At 39.1% G+C, this 26,160-nt stretch overlaps 1 protein-coding gene across 2 annotated transcripts in view; it reads right to left on the reverse strand.

Annotated features, from left to right (window-relative positions):
• The window catches only part of LOC140199046 (cyclic AMP receptor-like protein A), a 187,240-nt gene that overhangs the window by 44,693 nt on the left and 116,387 nt on the right, over nucleotides 1-26,160 (reverse strand). For both annotated transcript variants that reach the window (XM_072260476.1, XM_072260477.1), the window contains exons 8-11: nucleotides 26,092-26,130; nucleotides 21,814-21,892; nucleotides 6,128-6,175; nucleotides 788-870 (exon numbers count right to left, since the gene is read on the reverse strand). In XM_072260476.1, coding sequence (XP_072116577.1) covers nucleotides 788-870; nucleotides 6,128-6,175; nucleotides 21,814-21,892; nucleotides 26,092-26,130 — 249 coding nt within the window. The remainder of the gene's footprint in view (nucleotides 1-787; nucleotides 871-6,127; nucleotides 6,176-21,813; nucleotides 21,893-26,091; nucleotides 26,131-26,160) is intronic.

A 26,160-nucleotide genomic window follows, 5' to 3' on the forward strand; every position in this document is an offset into this window, starting at 1 on the left:
TTAAACTTAATATCTTTACCATTTGTCCTTTGTCTTCCACTTTCAGAATTCAGTTTTATTTAAGAGGAACTGAATTTTGAAGTGAAGAACAATGTATACCTATAATAATACTGTAACTTTAGCACAGAACCTAGAGTTAATTTCTAGTCCTTCACATCTGACATCCAAGTGCTACATTTTCAACTCTGATAGTCCTTTTAATGTAGGGTATTCTTGGAGGAGAGTATGAGTGGTGCAGATTAGCACATGGAACATTAACTTCCAGATATTTTCTTGGATTTCTGGTTGTTTTCTTACTTTTTTACCAGAATTTATTTTATTTTGCAAATAGAAATCCAAATAAATTATGTTTTTATAACTGACTAATTGAATACACTTTCATCACATCAATCAGTGAGAATCCAAATGTGAATGAGGTGGATAAATGATTTTGGAACGTCCATTAAATTCAAAGAAAGAGGTTTATTTTTTTTTAAAAATTATGGCACTTGCTTAAAAATCATATTGTTTTGTGGACTGAAAGTTAGGCTCAAGACTTGAAAATTATATTTATTTCTGCAATGAGGATAACTCTGTCATTTGTGAACAGAGCATCATGGTAGGTTTCTCTTAAATAAGAAAATAAAACCAATTTCCCTAGCCCCACCCAATACACAGAAGACATAGAATGACTCATCTTTGATCTGACAGTAATCATCTGGTAGTCATGCTTCTTGGCTACAGTAATCTATAATTACTGTAGCTTTATTAAGCTCCAGAAGCAGAAGCCACACTTATTTTCACTCACCTGTTAATAAGAGGGAAAAGGGATACTGCCAGGTATACAGATGGGTACCACTTAAGTGGCTTGATTTCCAGAGCTAATAAGATCTATAAATGAAAACAATAATCCGTAAATCAGTTGTAAATAATTTCTTACAAAGATAATCTTATCAAATGGTTGACATAAAGTTCACTGATAAAAATAGAAAGAAAGGCAAACCTGTGCACCTGTTTTAAAATAATAATATTCACTTCTCTAAACATCCAGCTTTTAGAAAATATATTAATGTGGAGAAATGTAATAACTCAGAGAAACCCCAGAAGAAATACCATGGTCATGAAATAGATTAAATCAGAGATATAGGTGACTTGGTTGAGTGGTGTCACAACAACCACTTCTCACTCAATATCAGCAAAACTAAAGAGCTGGCTGTTGAATTCAGGAAGGGGAAGAAGGGCCAGTTACATTGGGATATTGCCAGTGGAGAGCTTCAGCAATTTTAAATTCATGGGTGTTAACATACCAGAGCAACTGTCCCGTACCCAACACATAGAAGCAATCATAAGGAAAGTGCCCCAGTATCTTTACTTTCTTACGATGTTTTAAGGAGGTTCAGCTTGTCGCCAAGCACTCTAACAAACTTCTACAGATTTTCTACTGGAAGTATCTGGATTGGTTGAATCATGGTCTAGTAAGGCAATTCAAAAGTGCAGGAATGTAAGAAGTTGCAGAGATTTGTGGATTCTGCCTAACACATCAGGGGCGCATCCCTCCCTACCACTGTCAGTATCTACAGGAGGCAACACACATCATAGATCCCCACCATTCAGTCCATGCAGCTACCAAGAGGTACAAAAACTGAGGTCCCATGCCAGCAGGTTCAAGAGCAACAACCTTCCTTCAACTATGTGGTCCTTGAACAAACCAGAAGTACCTTAATTACCACTACAATTTAACAACACTGGGACCACTCTGATCAATTTGCACTGAAATTGCCTTTGTTCTTTATTTCTTGTAAAAGTCATGCACAATATATGTTTTCTAGTGAATGCTGCTTATAGGATGCCACGTGTTTGTGAAACGTTCATTGCACCTATGCATTGATGTAACTGGGCGTATGGTAATAAACTTGAACTTAAATCGATTCTTTTTTAAGCCACATTTTACAAACTGTAGGAGTGCTTCAGTTTATCTAGATTCAAGAATATACTGAATATACAAAAAAAGGCTATTCATTATTTTATTAAAGATTAAAGTGGCTGTGTTTGAAAATTTGAAAAAAATAAATTGACTAATTACAGATGCCTTGTTAGAATACAGCATGGTTGATGTATCACAGAACTTCTTTAACTTAAAAATATTTTTATTTTAAATTCTATATATAAGTGCAATGTTATATTTTATGCAAACAATATTCAAAAACATATCTATCCATTAAATGGAGTTTGTGAAAGATCTAATCTTTCTGGCATCTAACATCAATCAGATAAATCACTACTGTCAATCAAAATTTAAAATCCATATTTAAAAAGACATTTTTTGGAGTTAGGACAAAAGGGAAAATATACAATTAATAGGGGTTTTTTGCATTTAGATGTACATTCTTTTAGAGATACACAAAAATAAGATGCAGATATTTGGTGGCAATATACAGTAGTTGTCAGTATTATCAGAAGCCACAGAGTGGCAGCATTCACCTTTTACTGTTACAGAATTAACCAAGGCTTCCATTTTCAGTTCTTATAACAGCGAATAGAAAAGCATAACAAAGTCCTGTAACTGTTGTGGAAACCACCTTCCATATTTATAAGAGATACATTCATTCACAGTTGAAAACTTAGCTTACATTCAGATAATGAAAAACATTAAATATTCTCTATATATGCATGAAAGCATCTAGGAATCCACAGGTGCACTGCAAGGGTGTGTGCTTAGCCCCCTGCTCAATTTGCTTTACATTTATGACTGTGTGGCTAAGCACAGCCTTAATTCCATATCCAAGTTTGCCGATGACACCACACTCAAATGCCAGATCAAAGGTGGTGATGAATCAGCATACAGGAGGGAGATTGAAAATCTGGCTGAGTGATGCCACAGCACCATCCTCTTACTCAATGTTCACAAGACCAAGCAGCTGATATTGACTTCAGGTGGAGGAATAACCGGAGGTCCATCAGCTAGTCCTCATTGGAGGATCAAAGATGGAGAAGGTCAGCAACTTTAAATTCCTCACTGTTATCATTTCGGAGGACCTGCCCTGGGCCCAGCATGTAACTGCAATTACGAAGAAAGCCTGGCAGTGACTTTTCTTGCTTAGAAGTTTGTGGAGATTCAGAATGACATCGAAAACTTTGACAAACTTCTATAAATTTGCAGTGGAGAGTATATTGGTTAGCAGCATCATAGTCTGGTATGGAAACACCAATGCCCTTGAACAGAAAATCCTACAAAAAGTAGTGGATACAGCCCAGTTCATCACAGGTAAAGCAGTCCCCACCATCAAGCACATCCACATGAAACATCATTGCAGCAAAACAGCATCCATCATCAAGGGCCCCCACCACCCAGGACATGTTCTCTTCTCGCTGATGCCACAGAAGAAGATACAGGAACCTGAGGACTCCAGGTTCAGAAACAGTTTTTACCCTTCAACCATCAGGCTCTTGAACCAAAGCCAATAGCTTTACTCAACTTCACTTCACCATTGAAATCTTTCCACAACCTGTAGACTCACTTCCATGTTCTTGGTATTTATTGTTCATTTATTTATTATTATTTCTTCCTTTTTGTACTTGCACAATTTGTATCTTCTGCACAGTGGTTGAACCACAAGCTGGTGTGGTCTTTCTTTGAATCTATTATGGTTATTATTCTATTATGGATTTGTTACATCCACAAGAAAACGAATCTCAAGGTTGTATACGTACTTTGATAATCAATTTATTTTGAACTTTGAATTTTGAAACAACTCGAGATTGCTGCCTACTGTCCAAGGTAACACGATAACACGTTGCTAATGCTAATCTGCACCAACTAACAGAATGAGATAATGATCATCGGTTGAAGCTGCATATAACCAAAGAGCAACTTCCTACCTGTTTTCTTATATCTGTGGTCAACAAAACCATTTAACTGCACATATCTAACAGATATATCTTAACCTTGATCGGGTACAGTATATCCAAGAATATTGTGGGAACCTGAAAAAGAAATTGTAGGAGCCCTATGTGAGATACATCTATCACCGTTCACCACAAGTGAGGTGCCAGCAGACTGGAGTGTAGCTAATGTTCTGCTTTCATTTGAGAAGGGCTGCAAAGGGAAAAGTGGGAATTGTAGACCAGTAAGCGTAGCATCTGTCATAGGTAATTTACTGGAGGGGATTCTGAGGGATTAGATTTACGAGCACTTAGAACAACATGCTTGATTAGCAATAGCCAGCACAGCCTTGTGTGTGGGGGATCATGTCTCATGAATCTGATTGAGTATATTCAGGAAGATCAATGAGGGTAGGGTGGTAAACTTAGTCTACATAAAATTCAGTAAAGCCTTCGGTAAGGCACTGGCTGCATCACTGCCTAATATGGGAACTGTACTTCCCTCAATCGCAGGACTCTGCAGAGAGTGGTGAGGACAGCCCAGCTCATCTGTAGATGTGAACTTCCCACTATACAGAACATTTACAGAGACAGGTGTATAAAAAGGGCCCAAAGGATCATTGGGGACCCAAGTCATCCCAACCACAAACTGTTCCAGCTGCTACCATTCAGGAAGCGGTACCACAGCATAAAAGCCAGAACCAACAGGCTCTGGGACAGCTTCTTCCAACAGACCATCAGACTGATTAATTCTCACTGATACAATTATATTTCTATGCTACATTGACTGTCCTGTTTTACATACTATTTATTACAAATTACTATAAATTGCACATTTAGACAGAGATGTAACGAAAGATTTCTACTCCTCGTGTATGTGAAGGATGTAAGTAATAAAATCAATTCAATTCAATTCATAGTAGGCTGCTATGTAAAGTTAGATTGCATGGGATCCAGGGAGAACTAACTAATTAGATACACAATTGGCTTGATTGAAATCAGAAAGTGATGGTGGAAGATTTTTATTTCGAATGGAGGACCTTGACCATATAAATGACAATCTATTGTTATTTGTCATTTATATCAACTACTTGTATGAAAATGTACAATGCTAGTTAGTAAGTTAGTTACAAAGCTTGTTAGTAAGTTTGCAAATGACACCAAAACAGGTGGGATCATAGACAATGAAGATGACTACCAAGAATTACAGTAGGATCTTGATCAGCTGGATAAATAGACCAATGTGTGAAAAATGGAGTTTCATTCAGAAAAGTGTGAGGTGTTGCATTTTGGGAAGTGAATCAGGGTAGGATGTTTACAGTGAATGGTAGGGCCCTGGGGAATGTTATAGAACAGACACCTAGGAGTATAAATATAATGTTCCCTGAATGTGGCGTCACAGGTAGATAGAGAAGAAGAAGAGAGCCACAGAAGGCTTTTGGCATGTTGGCCTTCATCAGTCAGGACATTGAGTATAGAGGTTGGGACATTATGTTGCAGTAATACAAAATGTTAGTGAGGTGACATTTGGAGTAATGTGTTTAGTTTTGTCATTCTGTTATAAGAAAGATGCCATTAAGCTGGAAAATGTGCAGAAAAGATTTATGAGAATGCTGCCAAGACCTGAGTTAAAGACAGAGGCTAGAACTTTATTCATGGGAGCACAGGGAATGAGGGGTGGTCTTATAGAGGTCTATAAAATCATGAGGGGCATAGGTAGGATGAACGCATATGGTCTTTTCTCCAGAGTCAAAGAATCAAGAATGAGATGACTTGGGTTTAAGATGACAGGGAATAGATTTAACAGGAACCTGAGAGGAAATGTTTTCACCTAGTTGGTGGTCCATATATGGAATGAGCCGTCAGAGGAAGTGGTTGAAGCAGGTACATTGACAACATTTAAAAGGCACTTGGACAGGTACGTGCATAGGAAAGCTAGAGATATATGGGTCAAACATAGGTAAATGGGTCTAGATTAGATTGGCACCTTCATTGACATGGACTGGCTGTGCCAAAGGACCTGTTTCTATGTAGCAAGACTTGAAATACAATAAACTTGTAAGACCCACATCTCAAAAAGGAATATATATATAAAAAAAGCAACAGAACTTCACGAGGAATCCTTAATTATACGCAAATTGAAAAAAAATCCTGGTATCTACAACCTGTGATGAAATGCCAATATCCAACCCACAACTGTTGCTTGCTGTAAATGTTTCTATTGCTTTAAAATGTTTTTATCTTTACAATATTGGAAAAAATGTACCTTGCTTCTTTCCCTTTCAGGATCATATGGGCCAGACCAAATTAAAACCTGTAAGAGAAAGACAGGATACTGAAAAAAGATTTAAATAACAAATGCTGCACCATTCAGATCAGTTGAACTCATAGCTTGAGCACTATGAACACCATTTAGTTATTAAAATAGTGTCTTCTTTTATGAGCGTATTAGCACACCCATGGAATTCCTGCAAGGAGCACACCAGAGTGGGCAAGGCATCAGTCCTCATATGAGGCTTGGTTGACAATAGTACTGCCATTTTAGAATTAAATATTTACTAGCTAAAACTCTCTCGTGAAAACATCTGCAATATACTTGTTCAGCACTGGGCTGAAAGCTTTCTAAGAGATTCTTCCACTAATACAATAATTGCTGGTTGATCTATTCTGGCACATGGAGCAATTCTACCAACACCTGGTGCTCTCTACCAATAGATTTTGCAAATTGTAGTTCAAATGACAAATAGGCTTAAAGAATCAGTATTACTGGTGGAATGGGTAGAGGATATGATGAATATAAAGTGGTAGAAAAGGGAGAAGTGAAAATAGTGAAGGATAGTTTTCTCCTACCTCAAAGTTAGAGAGAAATATGGGGATTGCTGAGCTTCTATAAGAATACCTTCACTGAAAAGTAGTAGTACTGCAATCAGAAGACCAATAGATATACTCAATCCCTTCTCTCTGTATCCCTTCATGCCTTGTCCAATCAAGAACCTATCAATCTCTTCATATGCCAAGCCATTCAATCCTGGAATCTTCTGCACACCACTGTTGGAGAATGTGGTTATTTGAGTTACTGTTGTCTTCTTGTCTACTTGAACCAATCTGGCCTTCCTCCTCTGACCTCCTTCACTATCAAGGTGTTTTCACCCACAGAACTGCTACTCACTGGATTTTGTTTTGATCTATTCTCTGTAAACTCTAGAGCCTGTTGTACGTGAAAATCCCTGGAGATCAGCAAATTCTGGCACCAACAATCATTCCAAGGTCAAAGTCACTTAGATCACATTTCTTCCCCATTCTGATGTTTGGTCTGAACAACAACTGAACCTCTTGACCATGTCTGCATGCTTTCATGCACTGAGTTGCTGCCACATGATTGGCTGATTAGATATTTGCATTAACAAGCAGGTTTTTCTTGAGGAAGAATTGTGTTGTGGTGAATGTTGGTGTACTAGCAGCAAATTTTCTGGACTACTGATCTAGAGAGGAAAGGTAAAACCCCACCATGGCAGTTGGAGAATTTAAACTCATTAAAAATTTGGAATTAATATAAAGTTTACTTCGGTGATGAAACTATGAAAATCCATCTAATTCACCAATGGCTTTTATGTAAGGGAATCCACATCCTTGGCCATTAAAGCCTACATGTGACACCAGGCACAGCAAAGCAGCTGATTCTTAACTGCCTTTACATTTCATAAACGATAGCATTGCCAGTGGCAAGTCTTGTGAATTAATAAGTAATGAATGAGCTCAAAATTACCCTTTGCTCTGTCACAATTATTCTTAACACTGGTGGTTCTGTCCTCAGCTCCTACTCTATTCCCTTTACACTCATGACTATGTGGCCAGATTCTCTTCTAAGTCCACTGCAAGTTTTTAGTTGATACCACCGTAGTGGGTCATATTTCAAATAACAATGAATCAGAGTGGAGGAAGGAGATAGAGAGTTTAGTTACATGGTGTCATGACAATAACCTTTCCCTCAATGTCAGCAAAACAAAAAAGCTGGTCAGGAGGGGGGCAGTGCATATGCTGCTGTCTCCATTAATGATATTGCGATTGTGAGGATTGAGAGCTTCAACTTCCTAAGCGTGAACATCATGTAGATGCCATGATGCTGAATACACTTCTCGCTGCCTCCGAAAAGCAGTCAGCATAACACGGGCCCTGCCCACCCCACACTCTCTCTTCTCCTTTCATCCTTTGGACAGAAGATACAAAAGCCTGAATGCATATACCACCAGGCTTATGATGACAGCTTCTACCTTGCTGTCATAAGATTACTAAATAGCTCCCTCAGAGAATAAGATAGTTTTGTGACCTTACAATCTACCTCATTTTGATCTTGCACCTTTCTGGTTACCTGCATTGCACTTTCTTTATAGCTGTTACTATTTATTCTGCCTTATTACTGTTTCTCCTTGCTCTACCTAAATGTACTGTGTAATGATTTGATCTGTATGAACAGTAACACTAATTACTAATTTTCTGATCATTCTGCCACACCTAATGACAAATCGGACACTAAAATCTCTGTCCCCCACTGACCTTTGGCTAACACTCATACTAATCACTCCCTATTTTTGATTTCCTGCAAGTGACTCACCTTATCTCACCAGCTCACATCAACGCTTGCCCTCCTGTGGCTACCTTCCCAATGCACTATGGGGCCAGAATTAAACCACTTCCTTCTTGCATTCTGCAATACATTTGGTTGCTTGACTTGAAAGACCTTATATGCTTCTGAATGTTATTGCAGTGGGTTAATAAATAAAATGTTTGTTGGTTCACAATGCACTGTGACATTAATGTAGCTAAACAGTATTGATGTGTCTGAACAGGTGCCATTCAATTCACAGGTCTTCAATGAACATTGCTGGATTTAGTTAAATAAAAGAAAAATATTTAAACATAAAGATGAAGGATTCTCATGATAATTTAACACTAGCATTTCCTCTCCAGCGTTTCACACATAATAATCCTACTTCTATGCTATCTTTGAAAGATACACTTTCAGAGAATAAGGTACAAATGAGGGAATGAGGTCACATAACTGAGACAGTATGAATGAGAGTAGAAGTCAGAAACAGGAAGGGAGTAATCATCCTATTGGGAGTATTCTACAGATCTCCAATAGCAACAAGGACACTAAAGAGCAGATAAGCAGGCAGATTTTGGAAAGGCACAAGAAAAACTGGGCTCTTGAGGGTATAAAGGTAACCCGGAAGGACTTAAAAAAGTACTTAGAAGATCTAGAAGGGGAAGGCCTTGGTGAGTAGGATTAATGAAAACCCCAAGGCACTCTATATATGAAGAATAGGAGAATGACTGGAGTGAGAAGACAGCTCAGGGATAAAGGTGGAGTTGGGGGAGGTAGGGGAGGTCCTTAATGAATGCTTGGCTTCATTAAGGACCTTGATGAATGTGAGGTCAGTGTAGAATAGGGCAGCAGTGTGTTGACATTAAGACAGAAGCAGTATTGGAGCTTTTGAAAATCACGAGGACAGGTAAATTCTCAGAGCCAGATGGGATAATCCCAAATTACTACGGGAAGTGAGGGAGGAGATTGCTCAGGCATTGAAGATTATCTTTGCATGCTCATTAGCTACAGGAGAGTACCAGAGGATTGGAGGATGGCAAATATTGTTCCTTTATTCAAGAACAGTAATAGGGATAATCCCGAGAATTGTAGACCAGCGAGTTTTACATCAGAGGTGGGCAAGCTAATGGAGTGAATTTATGAGCATTTTGAGAAGCATAGTCTTATTAGGGATAGTCAGCTTGGCTTCATGAGGGGCAGGTTGTGTCTTAAGAGCCTAAAGACTTTTTTGAGGAAGTAACAAAACAAATTGATGAAGGTAGAGCAGTACATGTAGATTTTAGTAGGAAGTTTACAAGTTTCCCCATGGAAGGCTCTTCAGAAAATCATGAGGCATGGGATCCATGGAAAATTGGCAGCTTAGGTTCGGAATTGGTTTGCCCATAGAAGGCAGAGGGTGGTAGTTGGTGCAAATTCTGCCTAGAGGTGGTGACTAGTGGTACTCCATGGGGATCTATTCTGGGACCCCCATTCTTTGTGATGTTTAGAAATGATCTGGATAAGGAAGTGGAAGGATGGGTTATTAAGTTTGAAGATGACACAAAGGTTAGTGGTGTTGTGGATAGTGTAGAAGATTATCATAGGTGGAAGAGTATGATAGGATGTAGAACTGGACTAAGAAGTGGCAAATGGAGTTCCGTCTAGAAAAGTGTGAAGTGATATACTATTGAAGATCGAATTTAAAGGCAGTGAATAAGTCAAGTGGCAAGATATTTAGGAGCGTGGAGGAATCTTGGGGTCCACATTCTCAGATCCATCAAAGTTGCCACACAAGTTGACAACAGTGGCTAAAAAAGCATATAGTTCATTAGTTGGGGGATACATTTGAAGAGCCACAAGTTAATGCCATAGTTCTATAAAACTCTGGTTAGACCACCATAGGAATATTGGGTTCAGTTCTGGTCACTTTATTATAGGAAGGATGTGAAAGCATTAGAAACGGTGTATTAGTGATTTACCAAGATGCTGCCTGGATTGGAGTCCATGTCTTCCGAGGAAAGGTTGAACCAACTGGGTTTTTTCTCTTTGGAGACAAAGGAGCATGAGAGGTGACTTGATAGAGGTATATAAGATTATAAGGTGGACCATTTTCCCAGAGTAGCAATGGCTAATACCAGAGGACATCTTTTTAAGATCAGTGGAGGAAATGCAAGTAACTATTCTTGCAAAGTCAATAACCTACTGCAGGACTGCATCCAGATAGTTACCTTGACTTCCAAGACTACCTGATTTCCCAGCCTTTAACCTTGTCTGAAAGGCCTTTTGCCTTCTCCAATTATTAGGTTGCCTTCTTTCCTACTAAGGTTTCTACCATGGTGTGCAAAACCCTTGCAGTATGCTCTTTTAATTGTAGTGCCATTGTTTTCTAGATCAGTTACAGATGTAATATACTGCATTTTAGCCAGTGGCCAGCTAACTTTAAGAAGTGTAGATTAGCAGTAACTGGTGTTATTTACTCACAATACTAGCTTCTTGTTGAAACAAGCAGCAATGGAAGTGCAACATAGCTGTAATCAATATAACCTGCAGGCAGAAAGAAGATGGCTTGCTGCCTGGATTGGAATGAATGGGTCTGGACTAATTGCAGATGATGATTCCTCCACCATTTTTGGGAATCATAACACTTAGTTCCCTGTCTTAGATAATTAAACAATCAAGTAAATGCACAATGCCCTCTTTCACATGGTGATAAGATACACATGAATGCAAAATTAATGCATTTTCAATGGTACCCATGTTAACTGAACAAGGCAATTAGTGAACACTTCTGATATAATACTGTGCGCACTTAAGAAAAAGAAAAAAGGATACTGGATAAAAACCAATCAATCGGTAGACCATTAAGAGTATTTTATATTTAACACCACAATCTGGTTGAAAAATCAGGCTTCATTCATCTATTATGAAAGAAAGTATCTAAATAGTGAAATATTCATCTTTATCTGATTCATTTTCTTTAAGATTTAAGCTTTATTATTTTTGAAAACTGAACCTAAATAGAAAAAGTATAAATTTTCAATTACAAGCTGGACATTTAAAAATTTCTCTATAACAACTGTCATCCAAGAAATTAAACTTGCAGCATTAAACAATTGCATTTTCATATAATATTAGTTATGCAAGAATTTGTGGTATTTAAAAACAGTTTAAGAACTGTTAAAAAGTTACAAACCTTTTTTTATTGAAGTCACAAAGGAAAAAAAGATTGCACACAGATTTTAATCAAATTTACTTATATTTAATGCATCTTTTTAATGATAAAATTAAAAATATATACTATTTTTCCCAACAAATGAATGTTAAATACAGATTATATAGCAAGAGGTAACCATGGAAGGAAGCATTAACAAAACACTGATCTTGTAGAAACTATGCAGACTACATGGTAGGTGAGTGCCTGAGTGTTGATTCAGTGGAAGGCATTAGCTTAGACAACCTCAAGCAATTTATTATCACAAAGAAGCTTTCATGAAAATGTAAAAGCTCACTATGCCAGGCATTGTTAGCTATATTGATCCTATAGAGGGCAGAGATGCACATAGTGTCCCCTTCCATTAGGAACACAGCTACCTAGCGATTTGAAAAAAATCATTACCAAATGGCCATCAATTACTTTCACTGCAGCACTGAATTACATAGGATGGTCCTGAATAGTTTACTCTAAAGTTATGCTTAAGATAATTTAACTGAGAGCTGGCAAGTGGGCAGCTGGAGTGAATGTTGGTGGCTTGGTGAGAGTGGGGAAGAAAATCAGCATTTAATGTTATACAAAGACATATCTCATAAAAGAACATATTGACTAATCATCACTTTAAATATACACTGAATCATTTTCTGAAACAAAATGTCCCAAACAATTTCATGAGTTCAAGGTTGAAAAAGTAAAATTAGTGTTATATTTTACTTGCCACTATTAACATTCTTCTTCACTGAATAAGAGCTACCAGACACATTCCAAGATTTAAAAAAATATAGCTCCAGAAGAGTTTAAAAGAATGAAAAAGTTACAGTTGCAACTGACGAGCGAAAAGCTATGACCAATGAAATTTACAATGAACATCGAAAGGATCGATTATTCCATGGTGATAAATCCAGTAAATTTTTAGTTAACCAACTAAGACGCTCTAAAGCTAAACAACATATTACAAAAATTCGAACGGGAAATGGGAATATTACCTTGAATCATTCTGAAATTAATGACACATTCAAGAATTACTATTCTCGACTCTATACTTCTGAATCTTTAAATGATAATATTTCTGTCGAGCATTTTCTCTCCTGATCTCAAAGCAAAACTGAATGAGCCATTATCATTAGAGGAAATATCCTCAGCTATTACTGTATTGCAGTCTGGTAAATCTCCTGGACCTGATGGGTTCTCTGTAGAATTCTATAAATCATTTTCCTCACTGTTTTCACCTCAACTAATTTTAGTTTTATCCGACTCGTTTAAACAAGGTAAGTTGCCATCATTCAATGAGGCATGTATCATTCTTTTAGCGAAAAAAGGCAAAGATCCATCCGAGTGTTCTTCGTATAGGCCGATTTCTTTGCTAATCAGCCTACTTTTATAATCAGCCTAACTGCCCAATATAGGTGGCAATGGAGTTGAACTCTTATAAGAATCTCTCCATTCCCGCACTTCTTGGATCCGCACTTCCTTGCCATCTGCCTAAATCAATTGTTAATCCTGTCAACAGACACACTCTGAGAATATGGGCTCAGTTCAGAAAATATAATGGTCTTCACGGTTTCTCTCTCTCTAGTCCTATTCTACATAATTATCTTTTTCAGCCGGGTTTCACGATGCAGGATTTCACATTTCAAGACCGGCACAGAAAGGGCATTAGGTGCTTTGAAGATCTTTTCATAGACAATCGCTTTGCACCTTTTGAACAACTGTCTGTAAAGTTCAACCTACCCAACACTCATTTCTTCAGACATCTCCAAATTAGATATTTTATCAACCCTTTAATACCAAACTTTCCTGAGGTACCCGATAAAAATGTTGTGGACTTGTTTCTTCATATGAACCCATTGGGTAAAGGTTTAATATCCACTATTCGAGATATGTTACTGATTTTGAGGCGAGCCCCCTTAGACAAAATTAAAACTGCCTGGGAGCATGATTTAAATTTTCCTCTGTCCGACGAGGTTTGGAATTCAATTCTTAAGTCAGTTAATTCAACTACTTTATGTGCTCGCCACTGCCTTTTACAGTTCAAGGCTGTACGCAGGGCTCATATGTCTAAAACTAAATTATCGCGGTCTATCCTGATATTAGTCCCTGTTGCGACAAGTGTAAAGGGGGCAAGGCTTCCCTTATTCATATGTACTGGGCTTGTCCTAGCTTGGAGAAATTCTGGAGAGATATCTTTTTAACTTTATCCTATATACTTAATTGCTATTTGGAACCTAATCCCCTGATTGCTCTTTTCGGCATCTCGGGAGAAGTTGACATGCATCTGAGTCCAGCTGATTGTCGTACATTGTCTTTTGCCTCTCTTTTGGCCAGACATGCAGTCCTTCTTAAGTGGAGGGATGTTGCCCCACCCACTTATGCTCAGTGGCTCAGAGACATTATGTCCTGCTTAGACCTTGAAAAGATTCATTATTCACTTCTTAATTCAGACATAAAGTTCCAAAAGGTGTGGGGACCTTTTCTTGAATATTTTCATAATTCCCCTTTAGATTAAGGGTTTATCCCTCCCTTTTTTTTCTTTTGCATTTAAATCCCTTACTTCCAACTTCTTTCAGTTAAGACTTACAATTTCTTTTTAATGTGTAGGTAGGAAGCAATATACCTTCTTTTTATAAATACAGCTCTGTGGTGATTAAAGTTCTGTTCAACTTTTCTATATATCGTAAGGTTGGCTTGGAGTTGGGTTGTGGGAGGGTGGGGTGGTAACCAACTTTATATGTTTCTACTATGGGTGCTTTTCCTTAACTGTTATGAACTGTACATTTGATATGTTTGTTTTGCACTGTATAAACCTTTTTTACTGGCTTTTTTTGTTGTTGCATTGTAAAACTTACTTAAAAACAATTAAAAAAAAGAAGAAAGTATCGATCGTATATTGAGTCCTCTGGGACAGATCTACATCCCAGTTTTAAGCAAGCAAAATGTATTGTTACAAAACATTTAATGCAGTACATATACAAAATTTGGCACCCAGCATCCTAAGGACATACTTCTACTCAAAGTGGAAAGAGATGGGGGAGTTTAAGTAGAAAATTCCAGAGTTCAGAACCTTGAGAGGAAAAAAAGCAAAACAGAAGCAAGCAGCCAGCAGTGGTGCAGAAATTACATTTTAGCATTATATAGGCCTAAATTATTTGTTTATGATACTGAAGAAGACTATTCAACCCATCAGATCCACCTGGCTCCCGGGTGAGTGACACCACGAGTCCCATTTCCTCACTCCTTATTTCCCTGTGTAACAGTCAGAGAGTTATAAACAAGCACCCAGAACAGAACATTGGACATGTTCACCTTGAGTAAACATTTTGAAGTTGCCACTTATAAGGATGGTTAATGATATAACCATATAACAATTACAGCACGGAAAGAGGCCATCTCAGCCCTTCTAGTCTGTGCCGAACTCTTACCCTATCCTATTACCACCGACCTGCACTCAGCCCATAACCCTCCATTCCTTTCCTGTCCATATATCTATCCAATTTAACTTTAAACAACAACATAGAACCTGCCTCAACCACTTCTGCTGGAAGCTCATTCCACACAGCTACCACTCTCTGAGTAAAGAAGTTCCCCCTCATGTTACCCCTAAATTTTTCTCCTCTAATTCTCAACCCATGTTCTCTTATTTGAATCTTCTCCACTCTCAATGGGAAAAGTCTAACCACGTCAACTCTATTAATCCCCCTCATAACTTTAAACACCTCTATCAAGTCCCCCCTCAACCTTCTACACTCCAAAAAATAAAGACCTAACTTGTTCAACCTTTCTCTGTAACTTAGGAGATGAAACCCAGGCAACATTTTAGTAAACCTCCTCTGTACTCTCTCAATTTTATTGACATCTTTCCTATAATTCGGTGACCAGAACTGTACACAATACTCCAGATTTGGCCTTACCAATGCCCTATACAATTTCAACATTACATCCCAACTCCTATACTCAATGCTCTGATTTATAAAGGCCAGCAAACCAAAAGCTTTCTTCACCACGCTATCCACATGAGATTCCATCTACAGGGAACTATGCACCATTATTCCTAGATCCCTCTGTTCTATAGCATTCTTTAATGCCCTACCATTTACCATGTATGTCCTATTTTGATTAGTTTTACCAAAATATAACACTTCACATTTTTCAGCATTAAACTCCATCTGCCATCTTTCAGCCCACTCTTCTAACTGTCCTAAATCTCTCTGCAAGCTTTGGGAACCTACCTCATCATCCACAACGCCACCTATTTTAGTATCATCTGCATACTTACTAATCCAATTTACCACCCCATCATCCAGATCATTAATATATATTACAAACAACATTGGACCCAGTACAGATCCCTGAGGCACACCGCTACACACCGTCCTCCAATCTGACACACAGTTATCCACCACTACTCTCTGGCGTCTCCCATCCAGCCACTGCTGAATCTGTTTTACTACATCCATATTAATGCCTAATGATTGAACCTTCCTAACTAACCTTCCGTGTGGAACCTTGTCAAAGGCCTTACTGAAGTCCATATAGACAACATCCACCGTTTTACCCTCGCCAACTTTCTTAGTAACCTCATCAAAAAATTCAATAAGATTTGTCAAACATGACCTTCCACACACAAATCCATGTTGACTGTTCCTAATCAGACGCTGTCTATCCAGAAAATTATATATACCATCTCTAAGAATACTTTCCATCAATTTACCCACCACTGACGTCAAACTCACAGGCCGCTAATTGCCAGGTTTACTCTTAGAACCCTTTTTAAACAATGGAACCACATGAGCAATATGCCAATCCTCCGGCACCATCCCCGTTTCTAATGACATTTGAAATATTTCTGTCAGAGCCCCTGCTATTTCTACACTAACTTCCCTCAAAGTCCTAGGGAATATCTTGTCCGGACCCGGAGACTTATCCACTTTTATATTCCTTAAAAGCGTCAGTATTTCCTCTTCTTTAATCGTCATACTTTCCTTAACTACCCTACTTGTTTCCTTTACCTTGCGCAATTCAATATCCTTCTCCTTAGTGAATACCGAAGAAAATAAATTGTTCAAAATCTCCCCCATCTCTTTTGGCTCCGCACATAGCCGTCCACTCTGATTCTCCAAGGGACCAATTTTATCCCTCACTATCCTTTTGCCACTAACATAACTGTAGAAACCCTTTGGATTTATTTTCACCTTACTTGCCAAAGCAGCCTCGTATCTTCTTTTAGCTTTTCTAATTTCTTTCTTAAGATTTTTTTTTACATTCTTTATATTCCTCGAGTACCTTATTAACTCCAAACTGTCTATATTTATTGAAGATCCTTCTCTTTTTCTGAACCAAGTTTCTAATATCTCTTGAAAACCATAGAAACCATAGAAACTACAGCACAGAAACAGGCCTTTTGGCCCTTCTTGGCTGTGCCGAACCATTTTCTGCCTAGTCCCACTGACCTGCATACGGACCATATGCCTCCATACACCTCCCATCCATGTATCTGTCCAACTTATTCTTAAATGTTAAAAAAGAACCCGCATTTACCACCTCGTCTGGCAGCTCATTCCATACTCCCACCACTCTCTGTGTGAAGAAGTCCCCCCTAATGTTCCCTTTAAACTTTTCCCCCCTCACCCTTAACCCAAGTCCTCTGGTTTTTTTCTCCCCTTGCCTCAGTGGAAAAAGCCTGCTTGCATTCACTCTATCTATACCCATCATAATTTTATATACCTCTATCAAATCTCCCCTCATTCTTCTACGCTCCAGGGAATAAAGTCCTAACCTATTCAACCTTTCTCTGTAACTGAGTTTCTCAAGTCCCGGCAACATCCTTGTAAACGTTCTCTGCACTCTTTCAACCTTATTTATATCCTTCCTGTAATTTGGTGACCAAAACTGAACACAATACTCCAGATTCGGCCTCACCAATGCCTTATACAACCTCATCATAACATTCCAGCTCTTATACTCAATACTTCGATTAATGAAGGCCAATGTACCAAAAGCTCTCTTTACGACCCTATCTACCTGTGACGCCACTTTTAGGGAATTTTGTATCTGTATTCCCAGATCCCTCTGTTCCACTGCACTCCTCAGTGCCTTACCATTAACCCTGTATGTTCTACGTTGGTTTGTCCTTCCAACGTGCAATACCTCACACTTGTCTGCATTAAACTCCATCTGCCATTTTTCAGCCCATTTTTCCAGCTGGCCCAAGTCCCTCTGCAGGCTCTGAAAACCTTCCTCGCTGTCTACTACACCTCCAGTCTTATCATCAGCAAATTTGCTGATCCAATTTACCATATTATCATCCAGATCATTGATATAGATGACAAATAACAATGGACCCAGCACTGATCCCTGTGGTACACCACTAATCACAGGCCTCCACTCGGAGAAGCAATTCTCTACTACCACTCTTTGGCTTCTTCCATTGAGCCAATGTCTGATCCAATTTACCACCTCTCCAGGTATACCTAGCGACTGAATTTTCCTAGCTAACCTCCCATGCGGGATCTTGTCAAAGGCCTTACTGAAGTCCATGTAGACAATATCCACTGCCTTCCCTTCATCCACTTTCCTGGTAATCTCCTCGAAAAACTCCAATAGATTGGTCAAACATGACCTACCACGCACAAAGCCATGTTGACTCTCCCTAATAAGTCCCAGTCTATCCAAATGCTTGTAGATTCTGTCTCTTAGTACTCTTTCCAATAACTTACCTACTACCGACGTTAAACTTACCAGCCTATAATTTCCCGGATTACTTTTCGATCCTTTTTTAAACAACGGAACAACATGAGCCACTCTGCAATCCTCCGGCACCTCACCTGTAGACAGCGACATTTTAAATATTTCTGCCAGGGCCCCTGCAATTTCAACACTAGTCTCCTTCAAGGTCCGAGGGAACACCCTGTCAGGTCCCGGGGATTTATCCACTTTAATTTTCCTCAAGACAGCAAGGACCTCCTCCTTTTCGATCTGTACAGTTTCCATGATCTCACTACTTGTTTCCCTTAATTCCATAGACTTCATGCCAGTTTCCTTAGTAAATACAGACGCAAATAACCTATTTAAGATCTCCCCCATTTCCTTTGGTTCCACACATAGCCGACCACTCTGATCTTCAAGAGGACCAATTTTATCCCTTACAATCCTTTTGCTCTTAACATACCTGTAAAAGCTCTTTGGATTATCCTTCACTTTGACTGCCAAGGCAACCTCATGTCTTCTTTTAGCCCTCCTGATTTCTTTCTTAAGTATTTTCTTGCACTTCTTATACTCCTCAAGCACCTTATTTACTCCCTGCTTCCTATACATGTCATACAACTCCCTCTTCTTCTTTATCAGAGTTGCAATATCCCTTGAGAACCAAGGTTCCTTATTCCTATTCACTTTGCCTTTAATCCTGACAGGAACATACAAATTCTGCACTCTCAAAATTTCCCCTTTGAAGGCTTTCCACCTACCGATCATATCCTTGCCAGAGAACAACCTGTCCCAATCCACGCTTTTTAGATCCTTTCTCATTTCTTCAAATTTGGCCTTCTTCCAGTTAAGAACCTCAACCCTAGGACCAGATCTATCCTTGTCTATGATCAAGTTGAAACTAATGGTGTTATGATCACTGGAACCAAAGTGCTCCCCTACACAGACTTCCGTCACTTGTCCTAACTCGTTTCCTAACAGGAGATCCAATATTGCATTCCCTCTAGTTGGTCCCTCTATATATTGATTTAGAAAACTTTCCCGAACACATTTTACAAACTTTAAACCATCTAGACCCCTAACAGTATGGGAGTCCCAATCAGTATATGGAAAATTAAAATCCCCTACCACCACAACTTTATGTTTCCTGCAGTTGCCTGCTATCTCCTTGCAGATTTGCTCTTCCAATTCTCGTTGACTATTGGGTGGCCTGTAATACAATCCCACTAATGTGGCCATACCTTTCCTGTTTCTCAGCTCCACCCATAAGGACTCAGTAGACAAGCCCTCTAATCTGTCCTGCCCGAGCACTGCTGTAATATTTTCCCTAACAAGCAATGCTACTCCCCCACCTTTCATTCCTCTGCCTCGATCACATCTGAAACATCGGAACCCTGGAATATTAAGCTGCCAGTCCTGCCCCTCCTGTAGCCAAATTTCACTAATTGCTATAACGTCATAATTCCACGTGTCAATCCACGCCCACAACTCATCCGCCTTCCCTGCAATACTCCTAGCATTGAAATATATACACCTCAGAAGATTTTTACCACCACTCACAACCTTTCTATTAGCGGATTTGCTTGAACTTTTAACAACATTTATTTTTAATGACTTTTTCTACCCGATTTCTTCCACTCCCTTCTTCAGCTGCTTGCTTCAACTGAAACAAGAACCGTTGAAATTTTCTCTTTTTAAACCATGGCTCTCTCAAACTTTTAACCTTTCCCTTCAACCTAACAGGAACATAAAGATTCTGAACCCTCAAAATTTCACCTTTAAATGACCTCCATTTCTCTGTTACATCCTTCCCATAAAACAAATTTTCCCAATCCACTCCTTCTAAATCCTTTCGCATCTCCTCAAAGTTAGCCTTTCTCCAATGTTCTATGAAGTTCTCTGAAAATGCTAAGAAAATATAAGGAGATTGAAATGACTTAAATTTGAAAAGTTGTATCTCTGGGTATTGATTGATTGATCACAGATGTATCCATCAGGAACTGTTTTGAAAAGCCATTAGTAGTGATTAAACTGTGAAGCAGACATAACTACAGATCATCATGAGATCAAGGAACAGTGCTGCAGAATAACGTATTCTCATTCTCATTAATCTCATTGGAGAATTGCCTGGCTTCGCTGGGTCTCAGAGGCCTAATAAATTGCAAAAAGTAAGACAGCAACCATCTGCTTGTACTGAGATAAGAAATAATGGGTCCATTCTACAACATCTGCCATGGCATCCACGGCCTCAACAGTGGGCAGAAGAGCTAGCTGTTACTATGGCAATAAGAGATAACTAGAGGCCTAGATTACGACAGCAAAATACTTACGTGCTGAAAGCACAATATACATGTGGATATGCTATCAGTAACAATCAATTCCACGTTCTTCTGCGCCTGATTCACTCAATATCAGTAACAAGGATGCTATACAGTTGAGATGTAAAAAGGACAAGCAACAGTTCAGTTGCAACAGAATGAAAATAGACAAAATGGATTGGACCTGGACTGGAATTAAGATGTAATACTATTTCACTGGAATAAAACAAGGAAATTAAGGGAAATGGGTCTTGAAAACAAGATTGCACTCCTTACTGAACCCTGGAACTGTACGAGAACTTGGGATCACAGAAAGGACTCAGGACTAACACTCTAAAGGAAGAACCCCAGATCTGCGATTTAGAAAACAAATGGAAGCCATAAGCCTAACTATGATTGATCACCTTGTATCATGGCAGGTGGCATATTATGCAAGATGTGAGTGCTTATACTTTGTCTCTCTGCAATTAAAGGTCATTACATCAGTGAAAGCAGTATTTTCACTGATAGTATGGATATGTGGTTTGAAGCTTATTGCAGGGATAAATTTAAAACAAAGATAGTTAATATTCTGGTTCTATTTCTGATGGTTAGTTACCAGGGAGAGAGTTGAAGTTAGTGGCTTTATCTCCATTTTTGTCCCTTTGCAAGATGCAGAATATTTACAGCAATTATCCAAATTTACATACTGCAAATATCCAGTTTTCTTTCCCCAGCAAGTTTAAAACAACACAAATTCATTTCAGATGATATCCATTACATAAAGCTAATTGATGGCTGAAGATAACGCAAACAACAGGAATTCTGCAGATGCTGGAAATTCAAGCAACACACATCAAAGTTGCTGGTGAACGCAGCAGGCCAAGCAGCATCTGTAGGAAGAGGTGCAGTCGACGTTTCAGGCCGAGACCCTTCGTCAGGACTAACTGAAGGAAGAGTGAGTAAGGGATTTTACCAGCAACTTTGATGTGTGGTGATGGCTGAAGAGTTAACTTACATAACTAACAAAATACCTTAATCAACTATTTATGAGGATCCATTAACAAGAGAAAGTAGATTCACAGAAGCAATCAAACATGTTGAACATGGTTCATTTTTTTGCCAGGCTTTATTTCAGCAGTTTAAATCTGAATGCTTACCCTCTGTTTGGCTATATAAAATATGTGAATGTAGCAGGACATCATCAAAAAGATGAGGACAAACAATGGGATGTACCATCTGCAAAAAACAATTGAACAAAATAAACATGACAGTTTACAGGCAAACAACAGGAATTCTACAGATGCTGGAAATTCAAGCAACACACATCAAAGTTGCTGGTGAATGCAGCAGGCCAGGCAGCATCTGTAGGAAGAGGTGCAGTCGACGTTTCAGGAAGGGAAGCTCCTTTCTTTAAAAAAGGAAGACATCTTTTAAAGAAAGGGGCTTCCCTTCCTCCACTATCAACTCTGCTCTTAAACGCATCTCCCCCATTTCACGTACATCTGCTCTCACTCCATCCTCCCACCACCCCACTAGGAATAGGGTTCCCCTGGTCCTCACCTACCACCCCACCAGCCTCCGGGTCCAACATATTATTCTCCGTAACTTCCGCCACCTCCAACGGGATCCCACCACTAAGCACATTTTTCCCTCCCCCCCTCTCTCTGCATTCCGCAGGGATCGCTCCCTACGCAACTCCCTTGTCCATTCATCCCCCCCATCCCTCCCCACTGATCTCCCTCCTGGCACTTATCCATGTAAGCGGAACAAGTGCTACACATGCCCTTACACTTCCTCCCTTACCACCATTCAGGGCCCTAAACAGTCCTTCCAGGTGAGGCAACACTTCACCTGTGAGTTGACTGGGGTGATATACTGCGTCCGGTGATCCCGATGTGGCCTTTTATATATTGGCGAGACCCGACGCAGACTGGGAGACCGCTTTGCTGAACATCTACGCTCTGTCCGCCAGAGAAAGCAGGATCTCCCAGTGGCCACACATTTTAATTCCACATCCCATTCCCATTCTGACATGCCTATCCACGGCCTCCTCTACTGTAAAGATGAAGCCACACTCAGGTTGGAGGAACAACACCTTATATTCCGTCTGGGTAGCCTTCAACCTGATGGCATGAACATCGACTTCTCTAACTTCCGCTAAGGCCCATCTCCCCCTCGTACCCCTTCTGTTACTTATTTTTATGCACACATTCTTTCTCTCATTCTCCTTTTTCTCCCTCTGTCCCTCTGAATATACCTCTTGCCCATCCTCTGGGTACCCCCCCCCCCCGTCTTTCTTCCCAGACCTCCTGTCCCGTGATCCTCTCGTATCCCCTTTTGCCAATCAACTGTCCAGCTCTTGGCTCCATCCCTCCCCCTCCTGTCTTCTCCTATCATTTTGGATCTCCCCCTCCCCCTCCAACTTTCAAATCCCTTACTCACTCTTCCTTCAGTTAGTCCTGACGAAGGGTCTCGGCCTGAAACGTCGACTGCACCTCTTCCTAGAGATGCTGCCTGGCCTGCTGCGTTCACCAGCAACTTTGATGTGTGTTGCATGACAGTTTACAGCATTGCTTTTTTAAAATAAAAAATGGCATTACATTGTTCATAAACAGCACAATAACTAGCCACTACAGAGAAGATCCATATAATATCATTATTGTATCATGAAAACATAAAGTTTGGGAGACTGAAAAAACAGAGAATATTTTGAATGCAATAAGATACACAGAATTTTAAATGTTTTAAGCCTGTGAAAACAAGATGCAAAAACATACATTTCAGGTAAACAGGAGACAATGGAATAAGTTAGTATCAAAGACTCAGCTAGAAAGGTGCCACAGTTGGCTTCTGCCTTGGAGTAGAGAAAGAGTATTTCTACTCCTCTCTACTATCCAGTATATTCCTGACTTCAGCAAATAACACATACAATTTCAGCATTAAAGCAACAATATGCCTAAAATATATACTTTTAAAATAAGACCCACTGACTGAAATAGAAACAGCTATTGACTTAGAAGTCAGTGACAGAAAAGGGTAAGGTAAAAATATAATACCTTCACAACATGAGAATACTCAAAAGGGCTTTAAGATGAAACACAACAGTCAATTTGTTCTCAAAATCACCCACAAGCATCATAATCACAAATAGATAATGAACAGATAATTTGTTTTGTGAGGATGATTGACTAAGGTACTGGGAATAATTCTTAAAATAATTCTGTGAGAGAATGTATGGTCACAAGTGAGGGGCCAAATGACCGGAAGACAGAAAATGCAGTCCCTTAATTCAAGAAAGATGGCAAGGGTAAGTCAGGTAATTAGTCTAATATCAGTGGTCAGAAAATTACATTAAACTCTCATTTATCTGGCATTCAGGTGTCTGGAATTCTTGAGCAAAATTTTGTTTTCGTTAAAATAAGCTAGAACAGTGAATTTTATTTCAGGTGTCAGCAAAATATATGTGAAAAGACATTTCTTTTAGTTTAAGTTTATACATAAGGGCAATACAGTTGTAAGCTGAGTAACAGCAACATTCTTTGAAGGCCTTGTACTTCATGTTATGGTGTATTCAGTAGTTCATTTAATTTATTTTTGTGGCATTTTACATTAATATTGTTTAGCTTTAAACTATAGAAGTGTACTGTAAAACATCCTTATTTAAAAGGGTAAGGAGATGACTTATAGTCCAACAATTCATTTAAAGGTTTAGCCATAGCAAACGAGTGTGTGTGGTTTAATCCATTTAGATCCATTTTGGATCTCCCCCTCCCCCTCCCACTTTCAAATCTCTTACTAGCTCTTCCTTCAGTTAGTCCTGATGAAGGGTCTCGGCCCGAAACGTCGACTGTACCTCTTCCTAGAGATGCTGCCTGGCCTGCTGCGTTCACCAGCAACTTTGATGTGTATTGTGTGTGGTTTAATGTTTTCATTTCATTCTCACGCAACCAGCATTCCTATGCATGCCTGACAGCTCAGAATATACTGTAATGACAAAAATTCTAACAGCCATGATTGAAAACACAAGGATTGATCAGTAATAGTCAGCACAGGTTTGTTAGTGGCGAATTTAATTAAGATTGAAGTGTTAAATGCATGTATTGATGAGAGCAGTGCAGTTAATTTAGCTTACATGGATTTCAGGAAAACTTGTGACAAGGTCCTAGATGGACACTAGTCCAAATGATTAGAGCCCATGGGATCCTAGGCTAGTTGACAATTTGGGTCCAAAGAAACAAAAAGATCTTGATGTACAATTCCAATGGTCCCTGAAGATGACAGCACTGGAAGATATGGTGGGGGTCAAAGCATAAAGAATGACTGCCTTATTTAACCAGTGCTTCGAGTACACAGGTTTTGGTAAAACTTTATACATATTGTGAGAGGATACAGATGAGATTCACTAGGGTGTAGCCTTTTTCAGTTATGTGGAGCATAGGATGGAATAGATGGCAGGGAATTATCTCCCATATCGGATGCAGATAAATTCAAAGGAAATAGATTGGGGGTCCACGTAGGAGATTTAGACGGGATCTGAGGGTGACATTTCTCACCCAGAGAACAGTGGATAGCTGAAACACAGCGCCCACGAGTACTGCAAACAATCTTGACAGCACTTAATAAGCATGTAGATAAGCACTTGAATCTCCTGGGCACAGAAGGCAATGGGCAAACTGGTTGGCATAGACCTGTTTCCATGATTTTATGGCTTTATGAGAATAGATGGCAAAATCTGAGTGCCAGCAGTGAAAATGTATTTATGAACAAACTACCAGCCACGCTCTGCTGTGTCTAAATTAGGGACACACTAAGGACAAACATGAAGTTAGAGGTCCAAAATCACAGTTAAGAAGCACTCTGTTGGATGAAAGCTATAGCTAATGACTGACTTCTCTGCAGCAATAATGCAGTATTTTTTGGAAATTAAGGCCATTAGAGATAATGGCACTTTGGTTGGCAATGCTACGTGGAATAGAACCAATAGAATCGCTGTGCATCATGAGCAGCCTACAGATTTAGGGGCAGTCTATTTCATACTTAGAGTGTTCCTGAACAGCAACTTTCAACATAGGTACACCAGTATCATGGCATATGTTTTTGAGTATTTTCCTGGCAGTTTTGGTTATTACACTACATGGGAGGAAAACCTCTGGTATCTTCAGAACATTCACCAATTTTAATATATAATATAAATATGATGCTTGCACAAAACCTTATTCAACAACATGTTGAGGGATGGCAACAAAATAGGGAGCATACATCATTTACACATAAGTATTTCAGTGCTGTGATCCCTTAAGGGCACTGAACTTAAATGTTAAAGTATGACAATGAATTTTCATAATGCTATACTTGATAGGTATAAGGAAGAGTACATTAAGATGGTGATCAACACTGGAAGAAAAGGGAACGTAAATAACTTGAAGTATACTTACATGCCAAATCTCCAGATAACATGTTCATCTGTAATCCAGCTAGAAAGAAAGAAGTATTCTTTAAAGAGG

This window comes from Mobula birostris, chromosome 6, assembly GCF_030028105.1.
Source record: "Mobula birostris isolate sMobBir1 chromosome 6, sMobBir1.hap1, whole genome shotgun sequence".
Classification (NCBI taxonomy): domain Eukaryota; kingdom Metazoa; phylum Chordata; class Chondrichthyes; order Myliobatiformes; family Myliobatidae; genus Mobula; species Mobula birostris.